The 26,170-nt window shown below is 40.3% G+C and overlaps 1 protein-coding gene across 5 annotated transcripts; it reads right to left on the minus strand.

Moving 5' to 3' along the window:
* Nucleotides 1–16,248: 16,248 nt before the first annotated feature.
* Nucleotides 16,249–26,170, minus strand: MTX3 (metaxin 3). 5 transcript variants are annotated; one of them, XM_052670299.1, is made up of 9 exons: nt 26,033–26,170; nt 25,376–25,445; nt 23,862–23,935; nt 22,665–22,757; nt 21,487–21,669; nt 21,272–21,348; nt 20,284–20,441; nt 19,806–19,894; nt 16,249–18,330 (listed from the first exon to the last, which is right to left on the minus strand). In XM_052670299.1, exons 1-9 carry the CDS (start codon nt 26,111–26,113, stop codon nt 18,220–18,222), a joined length of 936 nt encoding a protein of 311 aa, XP_052526259.1. In that variant the 5' UTR covers nt 26,114–26,170; the 3' UTR covers nt 16,249–18,219. The 5 variants fall into 5 exon arrangements, with proteins under 5 accessions (XP_052526259.1, XP_052526258.1, XP_052526260.1 ...); XM_052670298.1 differs by having other exon boundaries at nt 23,862–23,938; XM_052670300.1 differs by having other exon boundaries at nt 16,249–18,356; nt 23,862–23,938.

Genomic DNA, 26,170 nt, shown 5'->3' on the forward strand with positions numbered 1-26,170 from the left:
TGAAGGGCTCGCTGAGCATCAGTCAATGATGGTGAGCAATTGTTTTGCATTACTTGTTATATACATTCATTTATATTTATTGTCCCAGCTATAATCCTTTTCCTTTTCTCTATCTTACTAAATAGTTTTATCTCAATCCATGAATTCTAATTTTTTTTTTTCCCAATTCTCTTCCTCATTCCACTGGGAAGGGAAGGGAGTGAGTGAATGTGCCTTGCTGAGCCACCTGCCGGGTTAAACCACAACACTCTTTTAATGAGAATCTCCTGCTGGTACTATATTATTCACAACATCTGCAAGGCTGGGGTCCTTTTGCAAAGGCTGTAGCAAATTACATTCCCAGGGATTTACAGCCCTCTCCTGTTGTTCTCAAGGGGACTGTAAGAAGGTGTCAGTAGGAATAGTAGCATAGTTTGCTGTATCAAAGCATGGATGTCCTTCGTATTACAGCTCTCTGATATTAATGCATTGCCTTGAACTTAATGTCAGTAAGATAGGAGAAATCTATGATGAGAAATAATATGATCAGTGGCTACGCTAAGGAAAAATTAAAAGATGAAGAGCAGAGCAAGAAGCAGTAGATCTCTGAAGATAACCTTAAAATATTGGAATGTTTCTGCATTGATTCAATAGGACTGTAAAGAGTTTCCATCAGCAAAGGTTTGGACCTTGAATATCGTATTTTTCTAGAATAAAAAAGAAACAAGAACAAAACAGGAGAACAAACAAAATACAATAAGCCGTAGGTCATAATGAATAGTTTTCTGGATTTATAATGCACAAGCAGTATTTATTATCCATCATTTTAACCACACTACTCCAACACTGAGCAGGTTATTCCCTATTTTCCTTTGCTCCAGCAACACAAATCAGATTTAAAAACAGACCCACATTTGGGTATTTTACAGACATCTGGTGGTGATCAGAGGGTTCTGTGCCAGTCAATCCAGCTCATACTTGGATTAACTATAACAAAAATAAATATCTTCCATGGCTATTGGACTGTTGAACACAAGAAGCTGGCTGAGAGCAAAGAAGATTCTTATTAAATTATCTCCTCTGTTATCAGCTCGCTGTGCTACACAAAAAGGACAAATGCCCCAATGCCTTGGCTCTAGATGAATGAGGTGGCTTCACTTAAGCACTTCGGCAAGTACCACATCACAGAGCACTTGATAGCCCAGAAACCACTTCTGCTGCACATCATCATGCTCATGTAACCTTTCCACACCACAGCACTGCAGACTCTGAAGATAATTCTGGATCTGAGAAAACTGGGGAGACTTACAAAGAGCAAAACAGAAATCAGCGCATAAAGGACAATCATCACCCATAGGAGAACCAGATTCCTAAGGCCAGCCATAGATTAATGCATGGGAACTGCTGAATCATGTCCTGAACCTCTGATTGATCACCTGAGGCAAGCAATGTCCGCCACGGGAGCACAGGTGAAGGCAATTCACCCTGCTGCCTGAAGGGGTGGAGCCTGGCTCCACTTCTCCTAAACTCATTTAAAAACTGATTACTGGGGGAAAGGATCTCTTCTGCAGATCCACTCTACTGAAGTTTCCTATGCAAGCCCTGGGTACAGGTGAGCGTCTCTATCTTTTCTGTTTTCTGCTTTGGTGTAACAACTATGTAGCTAAACTCTCTGCTCTACTGTAACACCTGTATATTCAGATTGTGTAATCAAACTGCTTGAAAGAGCCAAGCCTGGAGTGGATGAACTTGAATGCTGAGTTATGAGAATGACCTACCTATAGCTGCCAGATTTGAATATCTTCTCTGGATTATGCATCTTGGAACAAAACATCTGTATGACCAGAGGAAGATGGGGTCTCCATACTGAGCAGTTATCAACAGTTATCTCAATAGCGCTTTAGTACTACTGCAACAAGAGCTTACGATGAACTTTGTGAAATAGTGAGGATTTCTCAGGACTGGTTTTATTCTGTCAGGATGGAACTACTACTGGGGTGGATTTGAAAGGCCACCTCAGTTTACAGTGTCACTCTTAGCCCTTGCATCATTTCCTAGGAAGAAGCTCAGAGTTCATACAGATAGTGTAAAATGTGCACCTAATAGCAGATGAAGTAAAAAGCAGCTAAGTGGAAGAAAATGGGGAATTACTGTTGACTTTGCTGAAGTAGCCACCAGGGACTTCTAATCAATGCCAAGAGGAAATTTCAGCAGAAGAGGCATGCATTAACTTTTTCAAGGCATCTTGATTATGTGACTACTATTTTTCAGTCTATTTCATACTGGCAAAATTCTTCAGTAAAATATAGACAAATAAGGCACAGCATGCAGAGTTGGTGAGAAATACAAGCATGACTGAGAAAAGGACGTAGCCCAGTGTAGGTGACTTACTGCGCACAGTTGTATGTTTTCCTAATGCAATTTCCAAACTATGGGGTCATGAAGCAGCTGGTTAAATCAAGAGATGAAAATACTTAAATGCGGGTGTTGAGGGAAATGATTGTCATGTAGCCATGTTGTCCTATAGCTTATAAAATCTAATATCTTTTATTTTTGACTGTCTCTATGCAGAGTTTTAACAACATGAGAGCTAATTAGAAGCAGATACGGAGAATTTCTCCATCTGCTCATATTTTAAAAACAGTTTGTCAAGCCAAGCCTTCTGAATTTGTGGTAAATTTTACTCTCTGCTAGGTAAGTACAATTCAGTTAAAGCCCTAGGGAGAAGGTATGCAGGAGGAGGCACTGAAATTGATATAGCACTGATCTCAAACCCCAATGCTCCTTACAGCAATATGAATGGCAGATTAAATCCTGCTATTGCGAGGGTGTTTTCTGGCAATGAAAATTGAGCATCTATGCTGTAGGAGGGGATGGGGAGCTCTCAGCTGGGGGCGAAGAGATGCATGTGGTGCAGGAAGAGGACTGGTGAGAGGCTCTGTTATCACAGGCAGGACAGGACACCACCAAGAGATCTGTCACCTCTCCTTCCTCTGCTGCTGAAGGACTTGCTGGTGCCACATTTTATAAACTCTCTGCAATGGCATCCAAAGCAGTCTGAACTTAAAAAGGAGTATTTCCCTTTCCTTAGTTCAGTATCCTATTAGTTTAACTAGGCTGGAAGTACAGTATTGTCCTGACAAATACTGACCTATATTTCTGTAAAAGCAGTGATAAGGGTTTATACTGCAAAGGCATATACTTAAGATCACCTTAAAAAAAAAAAAAAAAAAAAAAAAAAAAAAAGCCACCACTTTCTCAGTTCCTTTTTCAGTTAGTGTTAACTTTCCAGAATTTTTTAAATTGCTGATGTTTGAGAAGTATGATGTTCTTGCCCGAGGTGGGGACACAGCCAAATGGTTTTGTTTAGGAGGAAGCAAAGGGTTTTTGTCAGAAAATGCTGAGTGTTTATACAACAGTCAGCCATGCTCAGGCACATCTGGTTTTTCAGATACTGGCAGAAATGCTGTCATAATATCAGAATTTTGTCCCATGGAAAAAAAAAAAAATAAAGCCCTAAGGCTAGTCATTACCCCCATTTGGAGGGAAGCAGCTGCCTGAACCAATCAACTTTTCCAAGGCTAGGAGTCCCTTCCAGTCCAGGTTTGTGCAGCTTTGTTCACATGTAGAGCATGGCACAGATCACTGCAAACAGGAGAGTTCCCAGAGCATGAGGAAGTGACCAGGTAGACAGAAAGGAATCGATAGTGTTGGCCAGAAAAGTCAGGGATTGTAAACTTCAGTTGTAATGTCATTTGGGCCTTAACTAGGCAAGGAGTGTAAGCAAGCATTGCTGCCAGTAAATAACTTCTAAATGCTCTGGAAGATCTCTGGTTTCTGAAGGATTTCAGCAGTAATGGAGCTTCTGTGTTCCCCAAGCACATGCCTTTCTATGTGATAAATTCTTCTCTATTTCTTTCCTTTATTGTATTTTTTCCACTCGTTTTAAGTCTATAGGCTGGTATAGCAGTAATGTTTATAATTTCCCACCAGAGCACAGTTACCCTCATGGGAGTTTGAGCCCAAGACCCTGCAAGCATATGTCAAACCTTGCTGTGCTGCAGACTGTTTTGCCTGAGGGGGGAGGGGGGTGGGGAGTGAGGCCCACAGACTAATGTTAAATGCTTATTTGCCACTGCAACATTCCTTAGTGTCTACATAGCAGAGTGACTAGGGATGCTGTTTGGTCTCCTGTCAGAGGTTTGGTCTGGGGAGAATGGAAGTACCACTCATTCAGAACAGCAACAGCTGAAGAGAGTCAAGGAAAAATTCTTAAATCCCAATCTAATGATCCATGAAATGCATCTTCCTGTAACTCACCAGGCTGCCCATGCCTTCCTGACACCACAGGCACTTCCAAATGATGGAGCTGGGCCCTGCAATGAGCAATACACATTCTGTGCACAAACTAGCCGAGTTCAGTAGACAGCTAAGTCAGTGCTTGGGTGAACTCTGGCTTTTCTGGGAAAAGCTCAGAGGAAGATCAGTCCTTCATCTGATACCCAGCTGGGATGACGCACTGTTTCTAAGGCAAACATGTTGCAGCTCTTCGTGTGCTTTTGGAGGTCCTCACCAGGGCCATGCCTGGAAGGCTGCACTCTGCAGTGAGACATGAACCTTGCTATTTTTTTGCCTCTGCTGACTTGAAGACCACCACTTTTCTGCTTGCCTGAACGTTTTTAAGAGTTCGGAGGCAAACTGAGAAGCTGGAGGAGTGTAGGGGGGGGGGGGGGGCAAGAGTCAGAGATACTGCTTTCATTTCCCAGAAGGAAGTCTGCAGAATGAATTTCAGTCATGTCTTTGTGCATGTTATCATTCATGCTTGTTTTGAAATACTGTGTGGCAGGGCAAGTTGGTCACTTCTCTGAAAAAATGCCTGTGCAGACTGGAGGCTCAATCTCATGGAGGTGCATGTGATGGCTGGGTGGCCTAAACTCCGGTAGGAGGGACTCATGGTCTGGGTTGCAGCTGCACACACAGCACCAGCCTGTAATTAAACAGCGAGCCTAAGCTTTGCTTTCCCTGTGAGCCACCTCTATAGCTTACCAATACCTCAGCTCCCCTGTACTTGTAGTGTGTGTCTTGTGGCTCTCCCCTATACATAGAGTACAAGCCTACTGCTTGTGTTTGCTCTCATGGCTATCATTTTTTTCCACTGTTGGTGAGGCAATAAATTTAGAATAGAGGTTAAATGAAGATGAAATAATATCCAAGAGACAAAGCAACAGCATCTAAAAACACATATTGCAAATTATTTTAGCTGTGAGCTTAGAGCCACCTCACAAAGTTGACAGATTGGACGTAGACATAAAGACTGTAATTTCTTGTCCATTGTGGTTTCCCAGGGTACAATGTGACCGCAAGGGGATAATGTAAGCAACTGAATGGAAAGGGATCTTGGAGTTCTGGTCAACAAGAAGTTGAACTGAAGGATGGCCATACCCTGTTGTGTATGAGGCCCATCACTGGTGCTGGACAAGAGCACGGGTTGTCCTGTTCTGCACCGTGTGTCCTCACTTCCAGCACTGGGTGCAGCTTGGTCACCACAATATAAGGAGGACATAAAGCTGCTAAGAGAGTGTCCAAAGGAGGATGCAAAGATGGTGAACAGTCTAGAGGGGAAGATGTTTGAGGACTGGTTGAAGTCCCTGGGTGTGCTCAGCACAGAGCAGAGGAGCTGAGGGAAAGCCTGATGGTGGCTGCAGCTCCTCACAGGGTGCAGAGGGCAGCACTGAGCTCTGCTCTGTGTGACAGCGACAGGGCCTGAGGGAATGGCATGGGGCTGTGCCAGGGGAGGGGACAGGGGGGACAGCTGGGGGCTGGGGACAGGGTGTGCACCAGAGGGCGGTGGGCATGGCACCAAGCTGATAGAGTTCATGAACATTTGAAATTGATGGTCCTACGTGGAGCTTAGGTGTTAGATGCTATGACCCTCATGGATCCCTTCCAACTTGTGATATTCTATGACTCTTTGGATTTTGAAGAGACCACTGGTCTGACTCCCATGCTTTAGCAGGGACACCCACAGCTGGTTGCCCAGATAGCCTCTTCCTACATACAGACTTCCTCAGGCAGTAGTGCAACCAGGGTTCCCTGCTCCCAGCCATCTTCCAGACTGGGAGCTATTAGAGTCTGAAATAATTTCAGCTAGATTGCATTTATGCAAGATGGTAATACTTGCTTATGTCAACAGCAGCCACATTCCAGCATTTGTCTTCTGCACAAGAAGCGGGACAGTATTTGGATGAGGTCTCCAAGGATGACTTGTATGTTGCAGGCTTTAGTGGCATTAGCTAACTAAGCAAAGTCAGCTTTGAAGTAACATGATGAGAATGTGCAGCAAGTAGTACCAGTTTTGACATGAAGAGTGAAAGAGAAGCCTTCACCGCTTATTGTTCTAATTTCAGGAATGTCTTTCTCTCTGGAGGAATGGGCAGCTAGTAAAGCTTTTGCATTAGGATGTTAATTCGGATTTACTGAGTAGATTTGTACACAGGCTATTGCCATTTACCTCTGAAAATTTTTCAGCTGCTTCAGTTGACTACAAAGCAATTTTTCATGTCATGTTCAAATCTGATTTAAATAGTTACTTGAACAATTCCTTTATTTTGCTCTTAGTAGTGTGTGAAAGGATGCTACGTAGCATATACATGGATCAACTTCAGTGAAAGCTATTACCACCACTACTGAACAAACTACTGTCAACACTGAACAAATCCATTTTTAAGGAAATAAGCCTGGAAAAAAAATTATTTGCGAAACTTTGCATAGAGCTTACAGTGTCCTACTCAATATACCACCAGATCATGACAGAAATCCATAGCAACTCCAATAATTTATTAATAGTAAATGAGTAGTTCTTGAAAAAGTTACTTGTGCTTATGCTTACTGTAATGCAATATCTCTTCCCTGAAGAAAAGACAGTGAAACACGTAACTTAGTCTCTCTGACAGTGTCCAGAACTCATTCTAGATGCATTTTTCTGATACACTGAGAGGCTCCTTCTAAGCTACTTCATTTCACCAAGTAAACTTTTTTCTCTTCTATTCCAGTTGTTCATATTCATCGGCCACCCTCTGCTCAAAACTATTTATCTTTTTTTTCCTCCCACATTTCAGAACTGTCATGGTTATCATCTCAGAAATGTGTAATAGATTCTGAAGATCTGATGTCATCTTGCTTGGCATATGTTACTCCTGCAAATAAGCTGTTGTGCTGAATAATATACCATATTTGGACGGTTGTCCTAGAATTGTGAAGACACATCACTGCTCTAATGGTGTGCTTCTTGAATCAGGGCTTTTGTCCTTTTAGACCTTCCAAATATGATGCTACCAACTAAAATAAAATCCTCAGTTCACCCTCTCTTCTGTAGAGCATACTGCTCTGCCTGTCACACCCTGAAAATATGTGCTGGGAAAAGCCTACTGTGATGATCAGTTGAAGAAATTGTGCTTGCTTGTAGACGCCCACTTGGGCTGTAACACTTGTGTTTTTTCTTATGAGATGATTTTGCTTACATGTGGTGCTTGAGGGTGTAGGACAGGTTGGGAGAAAATACAGCAGTGATTTCAACCTTCCACAGGAAACTCACCGAAAAAGATTAAAGCTCCACATGGTCATCTTGTGGGGGGTTCAGATGGCACTCAAGGAAAGCCCCTCTCAGAATACAGTGCAGAACTAGATCATATTACAAAGAAGAATGTATAGCCACTATCTTTGAGGCTCTTGAGGACTTGGCTGGACACAACCCTATCTGACTTGGCCGATCATCAGCATCAGGCCTTTTTTGAGTGAGGAGACAGACAAGACATCTCCAGCAGCATCTTCCAGCCAGCACTATAGTGATGCTGGGTGCTGGAGGAGTCTGACCCCCCCTGGTCCTGGAGGCTGCAGCCCATGGCCTGGGAGGGAGGAGAGAATGAAAGAGTGTCCAGGGCACGTAGGATGGTATCTCAGTGATCTTGTTCCCAATCTAGGTAATGGTTTCTAAACCTCTTAGAGAAACTTCTGTAACATCTTTTCATGACAAAATGCAATAATGAGGGCACATAAGGAAGCACTCTCCAATTGTTAGTGAATTGAAAGATCAGCTATAATGAGTCACTTTCACTTTTCAGCCTTAATGCTTTTGCATGCATGTTACCTGCATTGTGTGTTTAACTGTTCAATTTTAAAGACTTCAAAGCCATTAAACTGAAATTTGATCACCACTGTGGTTTTTTGTACAGAATTAACAAAATGTTTTTTTTTCCTATATCTCATTTGGGAAAACACTAGGAACAGATGGTCTACTATCTAGGTTTTACAAGTGGTTCAAACAGGAGCAGGCACCCTGCATGCTGCAAACATTTATAGAAGTTAAGCAGTTCCTGCTAGTTCCTGCCAGCTGCATTAATTACACGAGTGGTGAGTATGGGGAAAGAGCCTAAGGAAATATAGTTTTGTGAACATATTACATTACTTGATGCAGTATTTAAAATCACAGCTGAAGAGATGACATAGATGAAAGACTCTCATGTCTAGAGCAGAGAATTTAATTTTTATGTTAGGTTACTTACTGATACTGATGAGTATCAAAATAAATCTTTGATTTCATTTTACCCTGCCAGTGGGAAAGGTTTTTACAATAGTTGCTAAAATGCTTTTTATTATTTCTGATCAGTTAGTAGAGAGGAAAGTAATGGCAAGATTTTGTTTGCACAGTAGTTCTTCGGGGCAACTGAAATGAAGAAAGTGTTAGTATTTTTGCTTTGGCCCTACACCAGTTAAACTTTATGCTTCTTAACTCAGTCTCCTTGAGGAAGACTCTGAGAGACAATTTGTTCAAGATTTATGAAGCACAAGCCTGTTTGCTGATAAGAAAAATTAGGACTCATCTTTGACTACACCTGAAGTGCAAGCCAACAAGAACGTATTTCTTTATTCAGTGATTTTATACCAAGTACACCGTTTGGTTTCTAGTTGCAGTTTTCAAGTTCAACAAGAGCTGTACATCAGTAGAGATCAACAGCCAGTAAAACATGCAGCCTGGTAGTTTTCTTGCTTGCTTGTTCAAAGTGAAATGTCTAATGAGTTTTCCTTACAGGGGAAATATTTCCATTGCTGAAAATGTGAAAGAGCTTTATTCTCAGTCTGTTAAAATCAATATAATGATTCATTTAATAGCCCAAACAGATCTGCATAGAAATCACTACTACTCATGAATATATAAGGTGTAAGTTCTATTCATTATTCTATAGGGAAATGGAACCTGCAGGAAAGGATTTTGTGTTAAATAATGCAACTAAGAGCACCCATGATACAAATGGAGTCAAAATTTGATTTTGTCACACAATCTTTATGATGCATTTTTTAAACTTAGCCATGGGAGTTAGTGCCTATAAAATGTTCTATCGGTGGCATATGGATAATTTATAGTTAGTGGTTCAGGAGGAAATAAGTCTTTTTGTCCAAGGCAGTACACTTCTAAGACATAAAACCTATGACCTGACCTGGCCCCATCTACATACAATAGCAGATTTTTGTTTAACATGCACTGAATTTTAATATGACTGAGAATATGACTTCTGGAATCTGAACAGAAGCAGAGTGTGATAATTGCTTGTATATGACAGCCAGCATTTTGTTTCCTGGGAAAATCTGCAGTCACTGTGCTCAAGGCTTGCTGAGAATTCAGAGTAGTTGTTGTGACAAGGCGTCATCGGGTTTGGCACTTTCACAGCAACCAAAGTTCTGCTGTTCTTTCCAAAGCCTTAAATACTTTTAAATATCTTCTGGGAAAGAAAAGAAAAAAATAAAAGCAAAACCATCACCACAACAACAACAAAAAAACCCCACAACTCTGCCTCATGCATTTGACTCCTCCATAGAAGTCACAACTATGTTCAGTTTTGGATGAAGGAAGAGAAGGAAGGAGAAGGAAGGGGAGGAAAATCAAATTCACTCAAATTAGTTATGCTCTAGCAAAACTAATTTCATTTGAAGAAGTTAAAAGGACAAATATTAACTCATTATGAAGTAACAAGACAAATGCTTCCATCAAGACATGATCCTTTTGTTTCTTTCTCTGAATTATTTCGTCAGAAGCCCTGGGCAATTCCTACCATTAAATGTTCTTGAGAAAAGAATTGATGTATTAATTCAATAGAGAACAAACAGTTTAGAATATATACCTGTGCCATAGTTCTGGCCCTGTTCAGCCCTTTTGAGCAATTAAACAAAATTTTAACTCTCCAGTACTCACAGTACTTGTGCTGAGGCATTTGAAGAATGATGACGCTTTCAACACAAGGTGCTATAGCATACCTCGGAAAACACGGACACTGGCATTATGTCTCGTCTGAGTTCAAGGGGTGAACAGGTCCTTGAGCAGGATCCTGTCCTCATATTTACAGACAGGCTCCTTTCTCATTGAAGGTTTTTTTGTCACCGTGCTCCCAGTATGGTAGCCTTCTTTAGCCCCGCACTGTAATTTCAGTAGCAATAGTGCATGCTGTAATTTATTTATTTATTTATTTTGGCTTTCACCGGTGCTGAATACAGTGCTGAGTTCAGATAGGGTTAAAGTGATTGGGCCCTCTGTGGGCTACATGGGAGTCAGTCTCCCAAGTGCTGCAGCTGCAAATCATGCTAGGAGATAGAGAAGTCAGCCTTAGAAAATCTTCTCGCAGTACCCAGCTGATAGTTCCTGTGGCTCAGGCCTAACTAAGCTCAGAAGATTGTTCTTTGACCTATTAAATGTAAAAGCATGTTAGGGAAGAGGTGTTAAAGCACAGTTAAAAATAACGTAGAGAGGTCCTTAGTGCATGTTGTTTTGTAAGGGTAATACCTTGCAGCTGCAAGCAATTATATTCCCTATCAGAAATCATTTCCTGAAGGTTTGTACCTGGTGTCAAAACTTACATCATTTTACACTGAGAGTTAAACATATTAAGTGTATTCCTTTATCCGCAAAAACAGTTTTTAGCTCATTATAATCTCATTTGCATGCTAACAAAGAGCCTAGGAATACAGCTGATTCTCCTCCTGAAAGGCAACGCCCCACCTGCAGCAGTGGGGTACCTTTCCAAGATGTACCTCAGTTTACTGGTAACTTCTTGCAGAACTCAGCTGTTGAGTAACCAGGAAGGTGCTGAAAAAGGGCAAAGATCGAGGCAGCAAAAGCAGCACAACACTTATACCACATCAAGCTATTTTCATTTATTTGCAGGCAGTTTTAATACTTTGACCTGTAACAGTACTGAAGGCTTCTTCAAAGAGCCTAGGAAAAATGAATTTTGTAAAAACGTGGAGAAAGTAGAGGCAAGTTAATATATGCTCAGATGTTGTCAGAAGAAATAGGCAGGGAAATCTTTACAGTGAATATACATCAATTCTTTAAAGGGTGTGCCACCTCCACATGCTGAATTACCTACATTTTTGTGGGAATTACCTTAAACCAAGCCCAAGGGAGACATCTGGCATCCTACAACAGAAAGATGTATTACTAAAGCAGAAAACACTCAAGAAAGTTATTAAAATGTCAGACCCCACTGAAGTGACTGAAAGAGAATGCAAAGGGTATCATTATTGTCAAGAACTAGCAGCTAATTGCTCAATGAAAATCAGATGGTTTGCATCCTGTGGGTAACTTCCAGAAGTGTAGCCTATTTTATTTCATTCAAATGGTCTTTGGAAGAAATGCGGTCTGTTTTTATTCTGTACCCTCCCCCTTGTGGTATTATACAATTTCAGTAATGGTTTAACAGAGCAGCAGATGCAGTGAAACAATGTAGGCTCTGAGACTGTCAAAAACCTTTTATATAGCTTGACAATTCATAAAGCAGATGTCATTCTGGCATGTATTGTTTCTTTCTCCAAGTGTACATTTTATGATACAGGAAATAAGATGTTTCCCTTTATTCCAATGGACAGATTTCTTACTCAAATGGTGAACAAAGCACCTCTCAAAATTGATTTTTCATTTATATCAGACTTTGCAAGGCATGAGAAACCAAAAGGCATGCAAGAATTTGGGATGCCTGAATTGTGGGTTAAAAATTTGAGTGTGGAAAATAGTCATGTGCAGGCATGGGCAAGAATTTGCTACAAACACATGCCCTTACTGTGAAGGAGGTAAGGAAATCATCCTTTACTCTGCCAGATAAAACAGCAAACTCATATTCTGCGAAGGTTTTCTGGGCTACAAACCACTTTAGAAACTCAGCATGTGCATTCATCCACCCCTGGAGATCAGCCCCCCTCATTCCTCAGGAACACCCACCTCTTCTGCAGCCACGTGAGTCAACCAGCCTTCAGGAGCCCCCTTACAGGAATCTGGCCCACTCAGGAGCCCAGCCGTGAAGCACTGACAAGAACCAGTGCAGAGAACTTTCGCCATCTTGATAACAGGGAAAACATACCAGGCAAATATTCTTTTCAACATCTACACTTACCATTGGACACAAGTTACTAAAACCGCTATGGATTCTCCTTGAGCTAGTTTCCTTTATGAAATATAAAGGTCAGTGCTCTCAGTTTCTGTCATGATACTCCAGATTCTCTCATTTAAACACTGTGACAGGGTTGGTTCAGAGGTGCTTGTCATGCCTGTGGGTGAATTCTGATACCCAAAGACAAAGGATATTTGCCTTCTGTCCAGCTGCCAATTGGTCATGAAATTTCAGAGCAAAAACTTTAAGAGTAATTATGGGAACATCCCAACATTCATTAAATCTTCCCAAATCCAACCCAACAAGCAATTACATGGACAGCTTGCAACTCCAGGTCTTCCTCAGATTAGTGAGACCTCAGGAGAGCAAACAGGAGCTCAGTGCCAGTGTCAGGACATGCTACCTTAAGTCAGGGACCTCCTACATCAGACTGGCTTGAGCAAATTTGACATGATGTAAGGCTAACCAGAGAGAAAGTAGAACAGGTAACACAGGAGAAGTGGGATCATGATTTGCTTTTCCCACTGTCATTCCCCGTGGGACTGTGAACCCAGCAGCCCTCCTTCTTACTGGAGCCTTGGGTGGCATTTGACATCTATTGAACAAAGTTGCAATCACCACAGAGACCTCAAAGACAACACTCAAGGCCTGCACAGCACTCAATATCTCTCTCTCTCTCTCTCCCTCTCCCTCTCTTTCTTTTCTTTTTTTTTTTTTTTTTTTTTTTTTTTTGCATGCTCTTACAGCTGTCAAAACAAAGACACCTCATCGCTGGAACCCACACAGAGACCTAAGGATTTTCCCTTTAGCAGGTGACTCTTTAACACTGTAGCATTCAAAGGCAAAGTAAATGTGCTGCAGGAACAGAAAAAAAATGGAGAGATCATACTTATGATTTAAAATAAAAACAACTAGAAGAGCTGTAAGGAAAAGAAAATGAGACAAATTTTTTTGAAGTAATTACCTGCATAAGCAAGTGGTTGCAAGTGCTGAAAACCCTGTAAGAACTTAGGCAGGCAGTAACAGCTCTGTGGAGGTCAACATGGAATGATGTATCAAAGTGAGAGGGCCATCAGGGGGATGCTGTTAAATGGAAAAACAGTTTGTTCCTCACCTAGCAGAGGGCAGTTCCCAACATGACTGTTATTACCACTTACACAACTGCCATTGTGCCAACAGATAAATCAGTTGGCAATAACTGATAAATGATCACCCACTGCAGCAGAAAAATACACAGAAATCTGGACTTTCATCTCCTTTGCTTAAAGTTTGCTCTGTGTAGGTCGTATCTTTGCAGATTCATGCTTCACTGTGCACACACTCCCTCCCTCACCTCTACACCCCTGAAAACAAATCCGTGAGGTGTTTGTGAGGATTGACATGCTGCCCTATCAAAATGGCTTGGCAAATGTGAGCTGAGAACTGGCTGCTTACAAAGGGACTGGAGCCTCTTAATGAGCCTGCTTGAAACCCAAAGTATGCAACTTCTCTGCACTCTTGCTTTAAATTAAGGACCTGGAACACTCTGTACTTTGGTAACAGTAGACCACCAACAGGCTCACATACAACACTTTGACATTGTAAAAATATGAAACACTGACATTAACGATGAAAAAAAAAGCACTTAGTTTTAGTGAGAGGGAATGAGCAGAAAGAAGCTGAATAACACTATGAACAACCTCTTGCCACAGGCACATTTACTGCAAGATCTTATTTACTGTGACTCCATCATTAATTTACACTCTTAGCTTAGCTTTCACTGAAATTTACAATAAACCTAGCTCATCTGGTAGTGCACTAGAGCAGACTGGTCTAACGCATGACAAGTCCTTTCTTTGTTTATTCTTCAAAACATGCAGAAAATCATGGACTCCCCTACCACTCTGCCCACTGGAGGCTGGTGAAGATGAATTTCATAATCCCACCACTTCTCACCTCTCCCATGCAAAGCCACCTGGGGATGCTCCCTCACATGGCCTGGGGGTCAAAACACTGAGCAAGCTGAAAACTGCTTGTTGCTCAGCAGGAACACTCCAAGCAGCTTCCAGCACCTGTGATGGTCCAGTAGAAGAGAGCAGAATGTCTACTGGCCCAGGTGGGGCTGGATGAGAACAGTGTTTGGATTCTGAGTGGCAAAACCAGCAAGTATTTTTCTACACAGTGTTATGTTAGTTGACACGGTCTGTATATTAGGACTTCTTGCTATCAACAGTGTAGACCAGACAGATTTGAGCTATATCATAGTTTGTCACACTATGTAAAAGGCTACTCAGCCTTTCTGTACAGGAAAAAAAGAAGAATAAAAAGAATGATTCCTACTGCAATGCCAAAAACAACCAAAGCAAGAGGAGAAACTTCCTCAGTTGAGTCCAGAAACTGTTTCAGCCAGGAATCAAATGCAATCAGGTTGGCTTTTTTCTTAATGTAGTGCTAAGCTTCATTAGCAAAAGCAATGTTTTAAGTGTATGCAGACTAACATATCATATTTTAAAAGGAGATAAAAAGAAATTTGTAAAGGTATCTTGGAAACATTAAAGGCATCTGCCCATTCCCACAACAGGCTTATGAAAATACACAGAATGGCCCTAAAGACGTCCATACATAAGCTTTTAATACAGGATTGCCTACAAGTAGAAATTAAATTTACAACCTGCCAGAGCAGTTCACCTCACTTAAAACTAACAGCCTTCTCTGCAAGAGAAAATACAGCAGTCTGGATGAGCTGCTTGAGAGGTTATTACCTGTGCCGGCCTCCACCTTCCAAGAGGAAGGCAGAGATGAGGAGGCCTATGAGCTACTGTGGTAGCATCAATACAACAGGAGCACAAAGGTATATGCACTAACACTGTGCAAGTGTGCACACAAGAAAAACCCCACAACAGTATTCTGAGAGTGTAGGGCTGCAGTGCGTACAAGAAGCAGCTGCTCTCCATAAAAAGCAGCTTACATATGATGATCTCAGGGCTTCACTACAGCTTGGCCAGAAGGGCTGACTGCTTATGCCTGCAAACCATCTGCAGTCTCAGATATTGGAAAGGCAGTCAATGCAGCTGGTTTTCACCCAGTTTTGTAAAGATCTCCATCTAAGTAGGAAGCTGAGGCTTCCTCTACATTCAATAGAGATGCACAGTTTAAAGACTTAGCTCACTTAGCTATTTTAGGTACCTGCTGTAAAGACACAATTGATAGCTCAACACCACCTTTCTCCATTAGCCGAAGAATGAGCTTTGGCTTATTTCAATGCAGATAACTACATTTACTCAAATGGATCCCACTTTTGGCATCCTAACTAACTAGCTTCAAAATACAGCAGTAATCTAAAGGGCAAGTCTGGGTTGTCAGACCACAGATTACATTTACAACATTAAGGAGTCTGATTCTGAATTCTGCTTGGATGAAAAGAAACGAAACACATGGCTATGCAACTACACAGGTTGTCTGGGATTGTGTACAGCACTGCACGCAATGCCTGTTCTAGCCCTGCTGTCCTCTTCAGTGAATGAAGCTGTTAAGCAGATTGTCACAATGGCTAAGGCTCACATGTAAAAGATTAGAAAACATGTGCTTCTTAGTATCACCGGAAAAGCAGTTGTCTTGAAAGGGTTACTACTGAGCTGTAACTAATATTAAGACATACATTATGAATATCAAGACATACATTATGAATACATTGTTCCAAATTCTAACAGTCAGCAGTTTACCTTGTCCATAAAGAAGAAAAAAAAACACAAAGAAAAACAAACACAAGAACAAAGCCTTACACAAGGTGGGGGGAGAAGGTAGGGATGGGGAAGCCAAAAACCTGACAATCTGCATTAAAAAATACTACCAAAACTCCAACAAATGTCTAAAATTTTAATCTTGGAACAATGACCCTTTTACAAAGAGATTTTAAAGACCGAGTGTACATATTCACAACAGCAATAGAATAAGGCATATTCTCCATATCCATGTTCATAAATAAAAGACACTGAAAAGCACTGTGACCTGATCTCATTTAAACCTGTCAAGCAGTAAAGACTTCAAGCATTTTATTTACTTTTATATATACTAGATTGTCAGTTTATTCACAATTACCACGAATATGTGCTAAACTCATTTCAAAATCACTGAAACAAATATTCTAATACAAGCAAAAGCTTAAACCTTAAAGTGCTCATTAAATACCCAACATTTTTAGTTGTAATTAGGACATGTTGAAGATTACTACATTCCTTAAACAGAATTTGAAAGAACATTATATACACAATCTACAGTCATCAGTATAAATAGTAAATAATTTAAATTTGTATCTCAAATGTGACTAATAGCAAAGGGATTCTAAGAGACCCTGATTCTGCCAGAAAAAAAATAGAAATCAGAGGAATCATCCCGTACAGTCACAAGAATTATGTATCCCCAGTGCTGCCATTTTGGTCAATCCTTGTGACTAATTCTGATTACATCAATCCTGAAGCGCCTACCACTACATTACCAACACGGCATCACAGCAGCCTTCTTGTGACAGAATTGACGGGGACAATTGAACAGGAAACGTTGCTACTAAGAAGTGTAATGAGACTCAAGTTACTTAATTATACAGAATAACCATGTACTACAACACATTACAGTCTGCAGAGATAAAAGAAGTCTGAACTATATGGTCAAACAATAAAATTCAGATGTCCTGTATTATCATTTTTCAATGAACAACAGTGTTTAGAAAACAAGTTAGAGGTATCTGTGACAAATGCAAAAGCCTAAACTGGCTGTTTTACAAAGTCTAACTGGTTCAATTCAATCCAGATCCACAGTATATTTACTAGACAAGTCACTTACCCTAATAAGAGCAAATCAAACCTCTCTACCTCACCACCAATCCTATGCAATTTTGACTTACAGTTTTCTGGCCTATGGTATTATCCTGTACACAGGTGAAGCCAGTTTCACACAGAACTAATATGAGTTCACTGGAACAGGTTGCCCAAGAAGGTTGTGGATGCCTCATCCCTGGAGCATTCAAGACCAGGCTGGATGTGGCTCTGAGCAGCTTGGTTTGGTGGCTGGAGACCATGCATATAGCAGGGAGTTGAAACCAGATGATCTTTGTGGTCCTTTTCAACCCAGGCCATTCTATGATTCCATGAGTTATCCATAAAATGTTAAACTCTCTGTCACTATACTCTTCATGGCACACAAGCTTCTCAACATTTTCTGTTAAAATACAGCTCAACAAGCTTTCAAAAATGCAAACACCCTTAAAACACAAGAGTGTTCATGAATGTGAACACTCACATACTCACAATCAAGACTATATAACTTCCTGTCATTTTTTTTCACTTCTCACTTGCAAAGATGGGTAACACTTCATTCTCTTTCAGTATTCTCACCAATTCTACAACTAGACTTCGTAACTTTTGGAAAGATACAACAGTATACCCACTAACATACAATAATGTGATTACAGTAAATCAAAAGCCATAAACTAAAACAACAGTGAAACTTCTATAAATGCACTGGAATTCTGTAAAAATTGCATTTTAACTTTTGGTCAACATTCCTGCTAACGTTAACTCTGCTGTACAAAATCACGTTAATGTCTGCGGGAATAAGCCCCTTGTGCAATACTTGACTTTTAGCTTAGTGTACAGTAAGCCTGAACTACTAGTTTTCTTAAAAATAACAGACAGGACATTGTAAAGCCGTGTTTCGTCCATACTTAACCCATTTCTAGATTCTTCCCTTGTAAAACCACATTCATGAGAAAAATTGCTGTGATATTCAGAAGAATTGAAGGCAAGCAAGTGTGCGTGTGCAACAAAAGCTGTCAAGGTGACAAACGATTCAGTGGACTGCTTTCTTCTCCACCTGCAGCAAGCTTCAGTGTTGTTATCTTCCGAGGGGGGTGCTGAGGACTCTTACGAAGGTTGTCATCCATCTGCAGAGAAATAATGAGAGCCGGATCTGGCAAGCAGTAGAATGTAAGTTACATGATTAGTCTATTTGTCAGAACTCCTATCAAGAATTCTGGTTTATTGTTTTGTGGGTTTTTTGTGTTTTTTTTTAAACCTTACTTTCTTTTAGCCTTTCTTATTTTACCTAAAACAACATATTGGCTCCTTTCTTCTCCCAAAAATCTGATTTAAGTGTTGCTATTCATTCCATGATCATGTGACAAATTAAACATAAAGCAAACGGCTACACTTCTGCTCTGCTCAATTCATTTCTTCAAGATTACCAAGGAAAGCAACACTGCTACTTTCTTCTAAGAGGTTGCAGTTTCAATTTTGTACAGTAGCCAAACACTACTATAAAGCAGATCAAAAGTCAAATTGCTAACATAAGTGGGTATTTTTGCATGCTCAGCATCTTACAGGAAGAAAATTTTTTCAACTTTGAAATGATTTGGAGATGCTAGATGAACTTAGATCAGCTAAGATTTCAAAAACTTTTTAATATAGAGATTATAGTATGATCTTTTCAAGTACAGGTTAAAATTATTCTCTGAATATAAATATTTTACTTTTTTCATAGGATAGCATTCTAATACCCTGTATGTACTGCAGTATCGAAAAAAGAAAAGATTTATTATTACAGAACAAGCAGAATCACAGAAGACAGCATAGGAGAAATCTCCAAAGGTTGTCTAGTCCATCCTACTTCCTCACAGTAGGATCAGCTTTGCCTAAACCATGGCTGATAAATGTCTACTTAGCCTATTTTTTAAAACTTTCACAGCTACCTTTCAATACCTCAAAGAGATACAATCAATACCAAATGGAGCAGAAGCAGGACAAAACTGATGATCCATCTGATACACTGATCTTTTTTAGAAAATGCATTCTGTCCTTCCAGTAAGAGTTTTCTTGCATCAGTAAACTAATTCTTCATAATTATTTTTAACATAAGTTGCATAGCTCTTACAGGTGCTGAAGCACAGCCTTGAAAACACAGGAATAAAAGGCAGACACAGGAGCAGGAGAAGGAAGATGTATGTTAGTGACTGCAAGAAATCAGCTGGGAGCAGAGGAGACTTGGGTACCGATCTCAGTAAGACTAATTTCAAAGTTTTGCTTCTAAGTTTTCTTGCTGAGGTCTTGCAAGACCATTTCTAATTCTGATAAAAAACATTTGCATTCCCCCTCGAGCGGTGGAAAGTCAACCTTCTACTGTTTGTATGTGCACTTGCAAGGGCATCGTTGATTGTAGTAAAAATACTTTACATGTAAGACTTCATCAATTAATTTCTTTCAAAATAGCTAATTTTCTTCCCTCATCTATATACAAAGTACCTCACAAAATAAACAAAAGAAACAAAATAAAACGTTAATTGCACAGTTGCAGTTGTAACAGTATTTGTGAACAAACAGCCACAAAGTAGCAGGATAATAAAGAGACTGAAGCAAAAGTAACCTTTTCAATCAAGTTGGATTCCTTATTTACAAGCTGTGTGAGTTTCTGCAGATTAGCATCTGCTGTATCCTGTCCAGATGGAGAATGGCCTAGAGAGTGAAGGCAGAAAGATGAATACTGAAAAGGTATTTACAAAAGCTTTTACATTCTTAAAAAGAAACAAACAAATATTGGAAGAAAAGTTCATGCACTGTTTTTATCCTGAGATGAATTTAAGTGGAAAAGCCATTTTGTCATAGAAACGGAAACAATAAGCATGAGCCATAGAACAGATACAAGCAGATTTTGCCAAGGCATGACCTTGCCTTTAATTTTCAATCCTTTCTGCACAACCACGGAAGCTTATCTACATCATTTCCCCACAGAACCTCCAGCACAAATTTATAAAATCTTATTTTGCTTTAGTTCAAATGTGGAAACCACCACTACTATTTCAAACAGATTATACATGAAAAAGTGAAAAAGAGACATAACTTACCTGTAACAGTTAACTTGAAATAGCAGGTTAAAATATCATCACAGAAGCGACACAGGTTAGTAAGCTGTTTCAGATGCTCTTGTAATTGTACTCGAGGGAAGCACACTTTATAAACTGGTGCAAGGAAACCAAACACGAAGGCATCCAAGGTAGTAGGTCTGAAAAGAATGGCAAAACAGAGCAAAGCCCAAGCATGACTGAGGTAAGACATCAAGACCTCCATGAACGTAACCAGCTTCTGTGTATATCAGACAAAATTTAACACAGAATCTTCTAAGATTTTCAGGCACTGTTTTTATCAGATATAAAAAGACACTTTGAAGAGGCTATCTATTGATTTCAGCACCTCTGAATTATAGATGTGCTGGTAAACTGGAACAGTTGTTTTAGCATTAAAATACAATCATGTATCATGCACACTGGTAAGCAATCCAGTCTAGAATATATTTCTGGCATTACAAAAGCCAAGCAGACAAGATGCATGCCAGTGGAGCAGGACCCTTTCACATGAAGAAGTCTAACTTCACTGGCAAAGGGTACAGATTGTCCTTCTTGGGTGCTATCTTGGCAATATATATGCTTCCTGTTCTATGCCCACAAGAAAGACCAGCCTTCTCAGACCTATGCCATCTTTCCAAGGAGCTAGTTGTAACACCTCAGGCTTCAGGTATTTTTTCTACAAGCAATCACAGGAAGTGACATTCACTGGCTAGAGAATGATTTTCTAACAGAAACCTAACTCATTAAGCATCCTACATGAGCTGATATAGGCAGGGTCTGCCACCCTATGGAAAGATGCAATATAAAAGACACTCTGGACTGAGATCGCTAAAAAGCAGGGTGTGAATCATAGAACTGTACAGCACCTTCTAACATTCTAGCAGATTAAAAAAAACAAGTGCTAAGCATTCACAGAATCACATGGCATCTGTTTATTAAAAATAACAACAACAAACACCAACGTTAAAAACTAAGAAAGCACACTCACGTATTTCCAAAGAAAAACGGAGATGTTCCCAATCTCTTTGACAGGAGATTTAGGCACTCCTTGGCATCCCTGTATATCTGATGAGACACAGAACTATTTAAGAGCCCTAGCTGAAGCAAACAGTAGTACACACACTATCATACACCATTATCACAGTGCGCTGGCTTATTTGATGACAGCACCAACTTACAAATTCTTTACTACACAACATGTACCTGTGCTTCCACTTCAGTGAGACTGTAGAGAGGAGGGCCTCCTCTGGTCAGCAAGATCCTGTTGAGTGCTTCCCTGGACATCTTTCCAGGCAGATACAAACTTAGTGGGAAGGGAATCCTTGAGGCAAACCACGGTTTTGTTACACTGCTGTAATTTTCAGCCTCAACCCAAAAAGTGTGCAGCTATATCAACACAAGGAAGAGTATGACTGAAATTTGAGTAAAAACATTAGACTTCTCTTAAAAGTATAATGTGTAAGACTTGCCACAGGAGAAAAGGGAATTATTGTAATTTAAAGCGCTTAGCTCTGCAAGGATTATATTAATCCTTTGAGTTTAAGAGTATATCATTAAGGACACAGAGCTACCTTCAACCTAAATAAAAAGATAATGCTTATATACACATGCACAAAATTGCATAATCATGCATACACATGCCTGTATACACACATGCATAACTGCACAAAGAAACTGTATTACAACGTAAGTTGTGAATGTGTAGGATCAGGTTTGAAATTTTTGGAATTTTCTTTTGAAATTTTACATACAATCTAAAATGAAAATATGCTAGGAAATTATGAATTTGGAAGCCTTGCAGGACAACTGAAGAGGTATACTTGGTTAAATTACCTTTTCCTGTATAAATTCAAGTCAAAGGTATTCAACAGATCAAGTGCTTGCAGGTTTTTTTTATAGCTATAATGTACTTACACTAAATTGGTAAGGGTGTGTACCCATGTGTTATTTACTGAACCAAAAAATGAACTAGTGGTGGGTATTTCAAAAGTTCCCACTTAACAGCTCAAAAGGCTTTTGGAGCTGTGCAGCCCACATCAGCCATACAACATGTTATTCCAAGCCTTTTCAAAAAGCATCGTGAAACAAAGAACTGCCAGAATAAGCTGTTTGCAGGATACTGTTCCCAAAAAGCATCTAAGAAAAAACACATTCAAAGATGCCATTTTAAAAGTCTTTCTTAAGTTCATTATTATTACTTCACACCTCCCACATGCTTTTTTCTTTTCGAAGTTGCTAGGCAGTCTTCTCAAAATTGGACTAAAAGCGCAAATACTTTCAAGCCAGGACTACGGCTGAGAAACTTCTCAGTCTCTCACACTGGGCACCCCTTGCAATACTCATAAAATTCTAGCCATTATAAAGAATTCACTAGTATTTACCAGGGCAGGAAGCAGTTTCTCTTCAAGTAGTGCAATATAAGCCAGTGTATCAGCTCCTTGTTTTGCAGACAATTCATAATCAGCATTGTATCTCTGTGAATTTAAAATTAAAACGAAACAAGAAAACAGTCACCAACCACCTCATACTATAAATAGTGTTACATGGAACTTTCAGCTTCTGACTCAAACAGGGAATCCTTTCAAGGTACACAGAAAGGGCTGGAATTTCACAAATTTAGAAATGGCAAAAATTGGTGTTGATTTACCTTATTTTTAGGTATCTTAAAACATGCCTATTACTGGTATACTTTGGAGTTAAATAGGGTGCTCTTTTTCCATCAATATGGAATCTTTGGTATTCAAATGGATAGGAAACTGCAGAATTTTAAAAACATTGTCTTCAATCTCAACCCAAACGCTCGGTTTTCTATTTTTCTCCAGAGAAACATTTAAAGTTTCACTAAGATGCCTTTCATCAGACAGTTTTCTTAACCAGACAGGAACAGAATTTCTAATGTAAACACAGAAGAGTGGGCTGAAAGACCATCTTAGAAATTAAAATGATGATGCCATGCTTTATTAGACATCTTTATACTTGTGAAACGAAGCAGCACTATAGCTTTATTCTTTTTAATAAAACATTGAGAGATCTACAAAAGGCAAGCAAGATTTGATTACACAATAACATGATTGCATCTAGAAATGCCTGCAGACGTTTTTATGCTACAGGCTACAGAAAAACTACATAAATTAAAAACAACACCATGTGTTATACTTCAGAAGAAAAAAAGGTGAAAAAAAAAAATGAGTACACCAGGAGATGATTACCCATTTAAACAGTTAAAATTACACTTCCCTAACTGTGATCTCCTTGGTCTGCAAAGCTGCAATGATGTTATAGTGTCGTAATTAACAGCATGATGAAACTCAGTAAGAAACTGCTCAGTTGAGGCTAGCCTGTTGTCCTTTTTCAATGAAGAATTTTCCTGTGCCTGTTTTTAAATTTTTCGTAACAACCAAACTTTTAAGCAGCAATCTGTGATCCACCATTTTTCAATTCTCACGTGTGTACAAAATACTGAAAAGCAGTTAAGTCAGAACTGGTTTCCAGGTTTTAAGAAACCTACATCAGTCTGTGTGGAGAATGCAAAAATTCACTACAAGGAAGAAGAAACCAATCTTCTGAGAGCAACATACCTGCTTTCTTAAGAAGTTTAGTATTTTTGCTGGCTGAGAAATAACAATGTCTTCTGATATAAGGACTGGTATGTCTGCTAGAAAGAATAAATAACACAGTCAACAGAATTTATACATAGCAATTCTAATTTAACTGGAAAGTGATCAATCACTTCATCTGTTTTCCTTTCCTCACCGCATTCTCTGACCTTCCCAATACATATGTATCAAGTAAGCTATATGTAGTTGATTTCCACCAAGATCATACACATATTTGGCATACGGTGGCCTTTGCTAATAATACATAAAAAAGGGCCCAGACTGAAACCAATGTCATCTACTAGGTATCTGATATTTTGAGATCTGGACTTTAACAAGAATATCCGCTAGGCCTTTTTCTTTCTACTTTTTCCTTGCCCTTCCTAAACCACTTTTACAGCCTGTAACTACTGATTAAGCTACCAGTGCCTAAAGAAGGCCTATTCCAGAATCAAAGAATTTTCTTCTCCCAGAAGCATATTAGTCTGCTTTTACTCATTAGATTGTAGACTGTACATCTCTTTAACAGAGGCTGTCTTATAGCATGTTTACAAGGTACCTGCCACAGTGAGCCTAACAGGACTATTAAGCTAAATACTGCTGAAATATCAATTATAAAATACTTTGATTTTTTTTTTCTGGTAGGGATTTTAATTATCTTGCCCATGAAGAAAGCCACAAAAATTATGGAGAAGTAAGCTAAACTAGTTCTTGGTAGTTCTGCTAATAGAAAGCAATACACCAAAGAATAAGAGTGAAAGGTGCAACAACAGGCAGACACAGTAGTGCCTAAAGACGTGATAAGTTTTAGTGACAAACTACTTCACCTTGCAGTGACGTTACTCTCTGGAATACACAAACACAATGACTTAAACACTGAGCAAACAGATAAGCAGTATGAATAAAGATTCAATGTAAAGAAATCCTCTGACATCATCTCTGACAACCCACTTGGCACCTACCTTGTCAGCCAGCTTTCCTGATTCAAGCTCTGTGACTTAGGACAGTACCAAATATCCCATCTGATGCAAGTTACACTCTTTCAGGCTCACATTCTACATCCACCCACAGAAGCTTCTTAAATCATGTGTAATTAAAGAACGCTACTTCTATTATGCAAGTCTAGTAACTACTGTATAAATATTTCCAAGCAATTGCCTTCAGTGTATCATCCCTTCAGACTGCCTGACAAAACAGGTGTGTGCTTTTGCACTGCCACTTTGTTGACTCTCCTCTGCATCACCCATACACATTTTACTAAGGTGCCCTTTAAGGCATTCTTTATATCTTCTGTTACTTGTCGCTTGCAAAATCATCACACTTTAATCTGTAATGATGCTTATTAATATGTAATGGAAGCAGATAAACCGCACAGGGACGGACAGAGCGTGAACACAAAACCAAAGGAAATGAAGAAAAAGAAACTTTGGGATTAGAACCGAACCCACACTTCTAAAGCGACGAGGATTAAAATAATAGAAATGCAAATAAGGTACCTTTTGGAGTGCTCCAGGAATTATTTATAGTATTCACTGTCAGAGGAGCTCCAGCAAATTTAGCATAAGCCTGCAACAGATTGCAGAAAATAATCGAGTTAGCATATAATAAGTGTAAGACAGCAATTCAAAAAAGCAGGCCTGAGCATTCCGATTAGCTGCACTGGGTTAAATAAAAATAATTCTTTAAAAGTTCACCAGCACTATGCACATCTGCCAGGTTTCTGATGCAGGATCAGGCTCCTATTTTTGAGGGTTCTGGTCAGAGCTCATTGCAGCGACGTGCAATAACCAGTAAGGTCAAAACTTATTTCAATGTTCCGGGCTGCTCGGTAACGCCTGTCCCCTACCAGGCGGCTGCCCACGGGCACGCGCGGGCCCCACTCGGCCTCACCGCATCCCGGCCCCCGCTCAACCCCACCGCATACCGGGCCCCGCTCGGCCCCACCACATCCCGGGCCCCGCCGCCCCGCGAGCCGCCGCCATGCCCCGCGCCCGATGCAGGCCGCGCCCGGCTTCAGGGCGCCCCTCGGTGGCGGCACCGCCTTCGCGGCGCGAGTAGCCCAGCACAGCCGCCAGGGCGCGGGGCAGCCCTCGGCATCGCGCTTCCCTCCCTGCCGCCCTCCTCCCGGGGCAGGTGGTGGCCTCCGCCGTTACCATGACGGTCAGAGACTCCGGATGAAGGGACGGCAGCCCCCAGTCACCTCCCCAGCAGCTCAGCTCCATGGGAGCCGCCATCTTGTCTGCCGGCAGCGCGGGCCCTGGGAGCGCGCCGCTGCTGCCTTCGCATAGCGG

The sequence above is a fragment of the Tympanuchus pallidicinctus genome, unplaced genomic scaffold (genome assembly GCF_026119805.1).
Source record: "Tympanuchus pallidicinctus isolate F22 unplaced genomic scaffold, pur_lepc_1.0 scaffold9, whole genome shotgun sequence".
NCBI classification, from domain to species: domain Eukaryota; kingdom Metazoa; phylum Chordata; class Aves; order Galliformes; family Phasianidae; genus Tympanuchus; species Tympanuchus pallidicinctus.

Coding starts and splice junctions, on each gene's coding strand:
- MTX3 (XM_052670298.1), bottom strand. CDS start 26,113: ATGGCGGCTCCCATGGAGCTGAGCTGCTGGGGAGGTGACTGGGGGCTG. Junction 25,446..26,032: donor CGGAGTCTCTGACCGTCATG/GTAACGGCGGAG, acceptor AATCTGTTGCAG/GCTTATGCTAAATTTGCTGG. Junction 20,442..21,271: donor CCGTTTTTCTTTGGAAATAC/GTGAGTGTGCTT, acceptor CATTCTTTTCAG/ACCTACTACCTTGGATGCCT.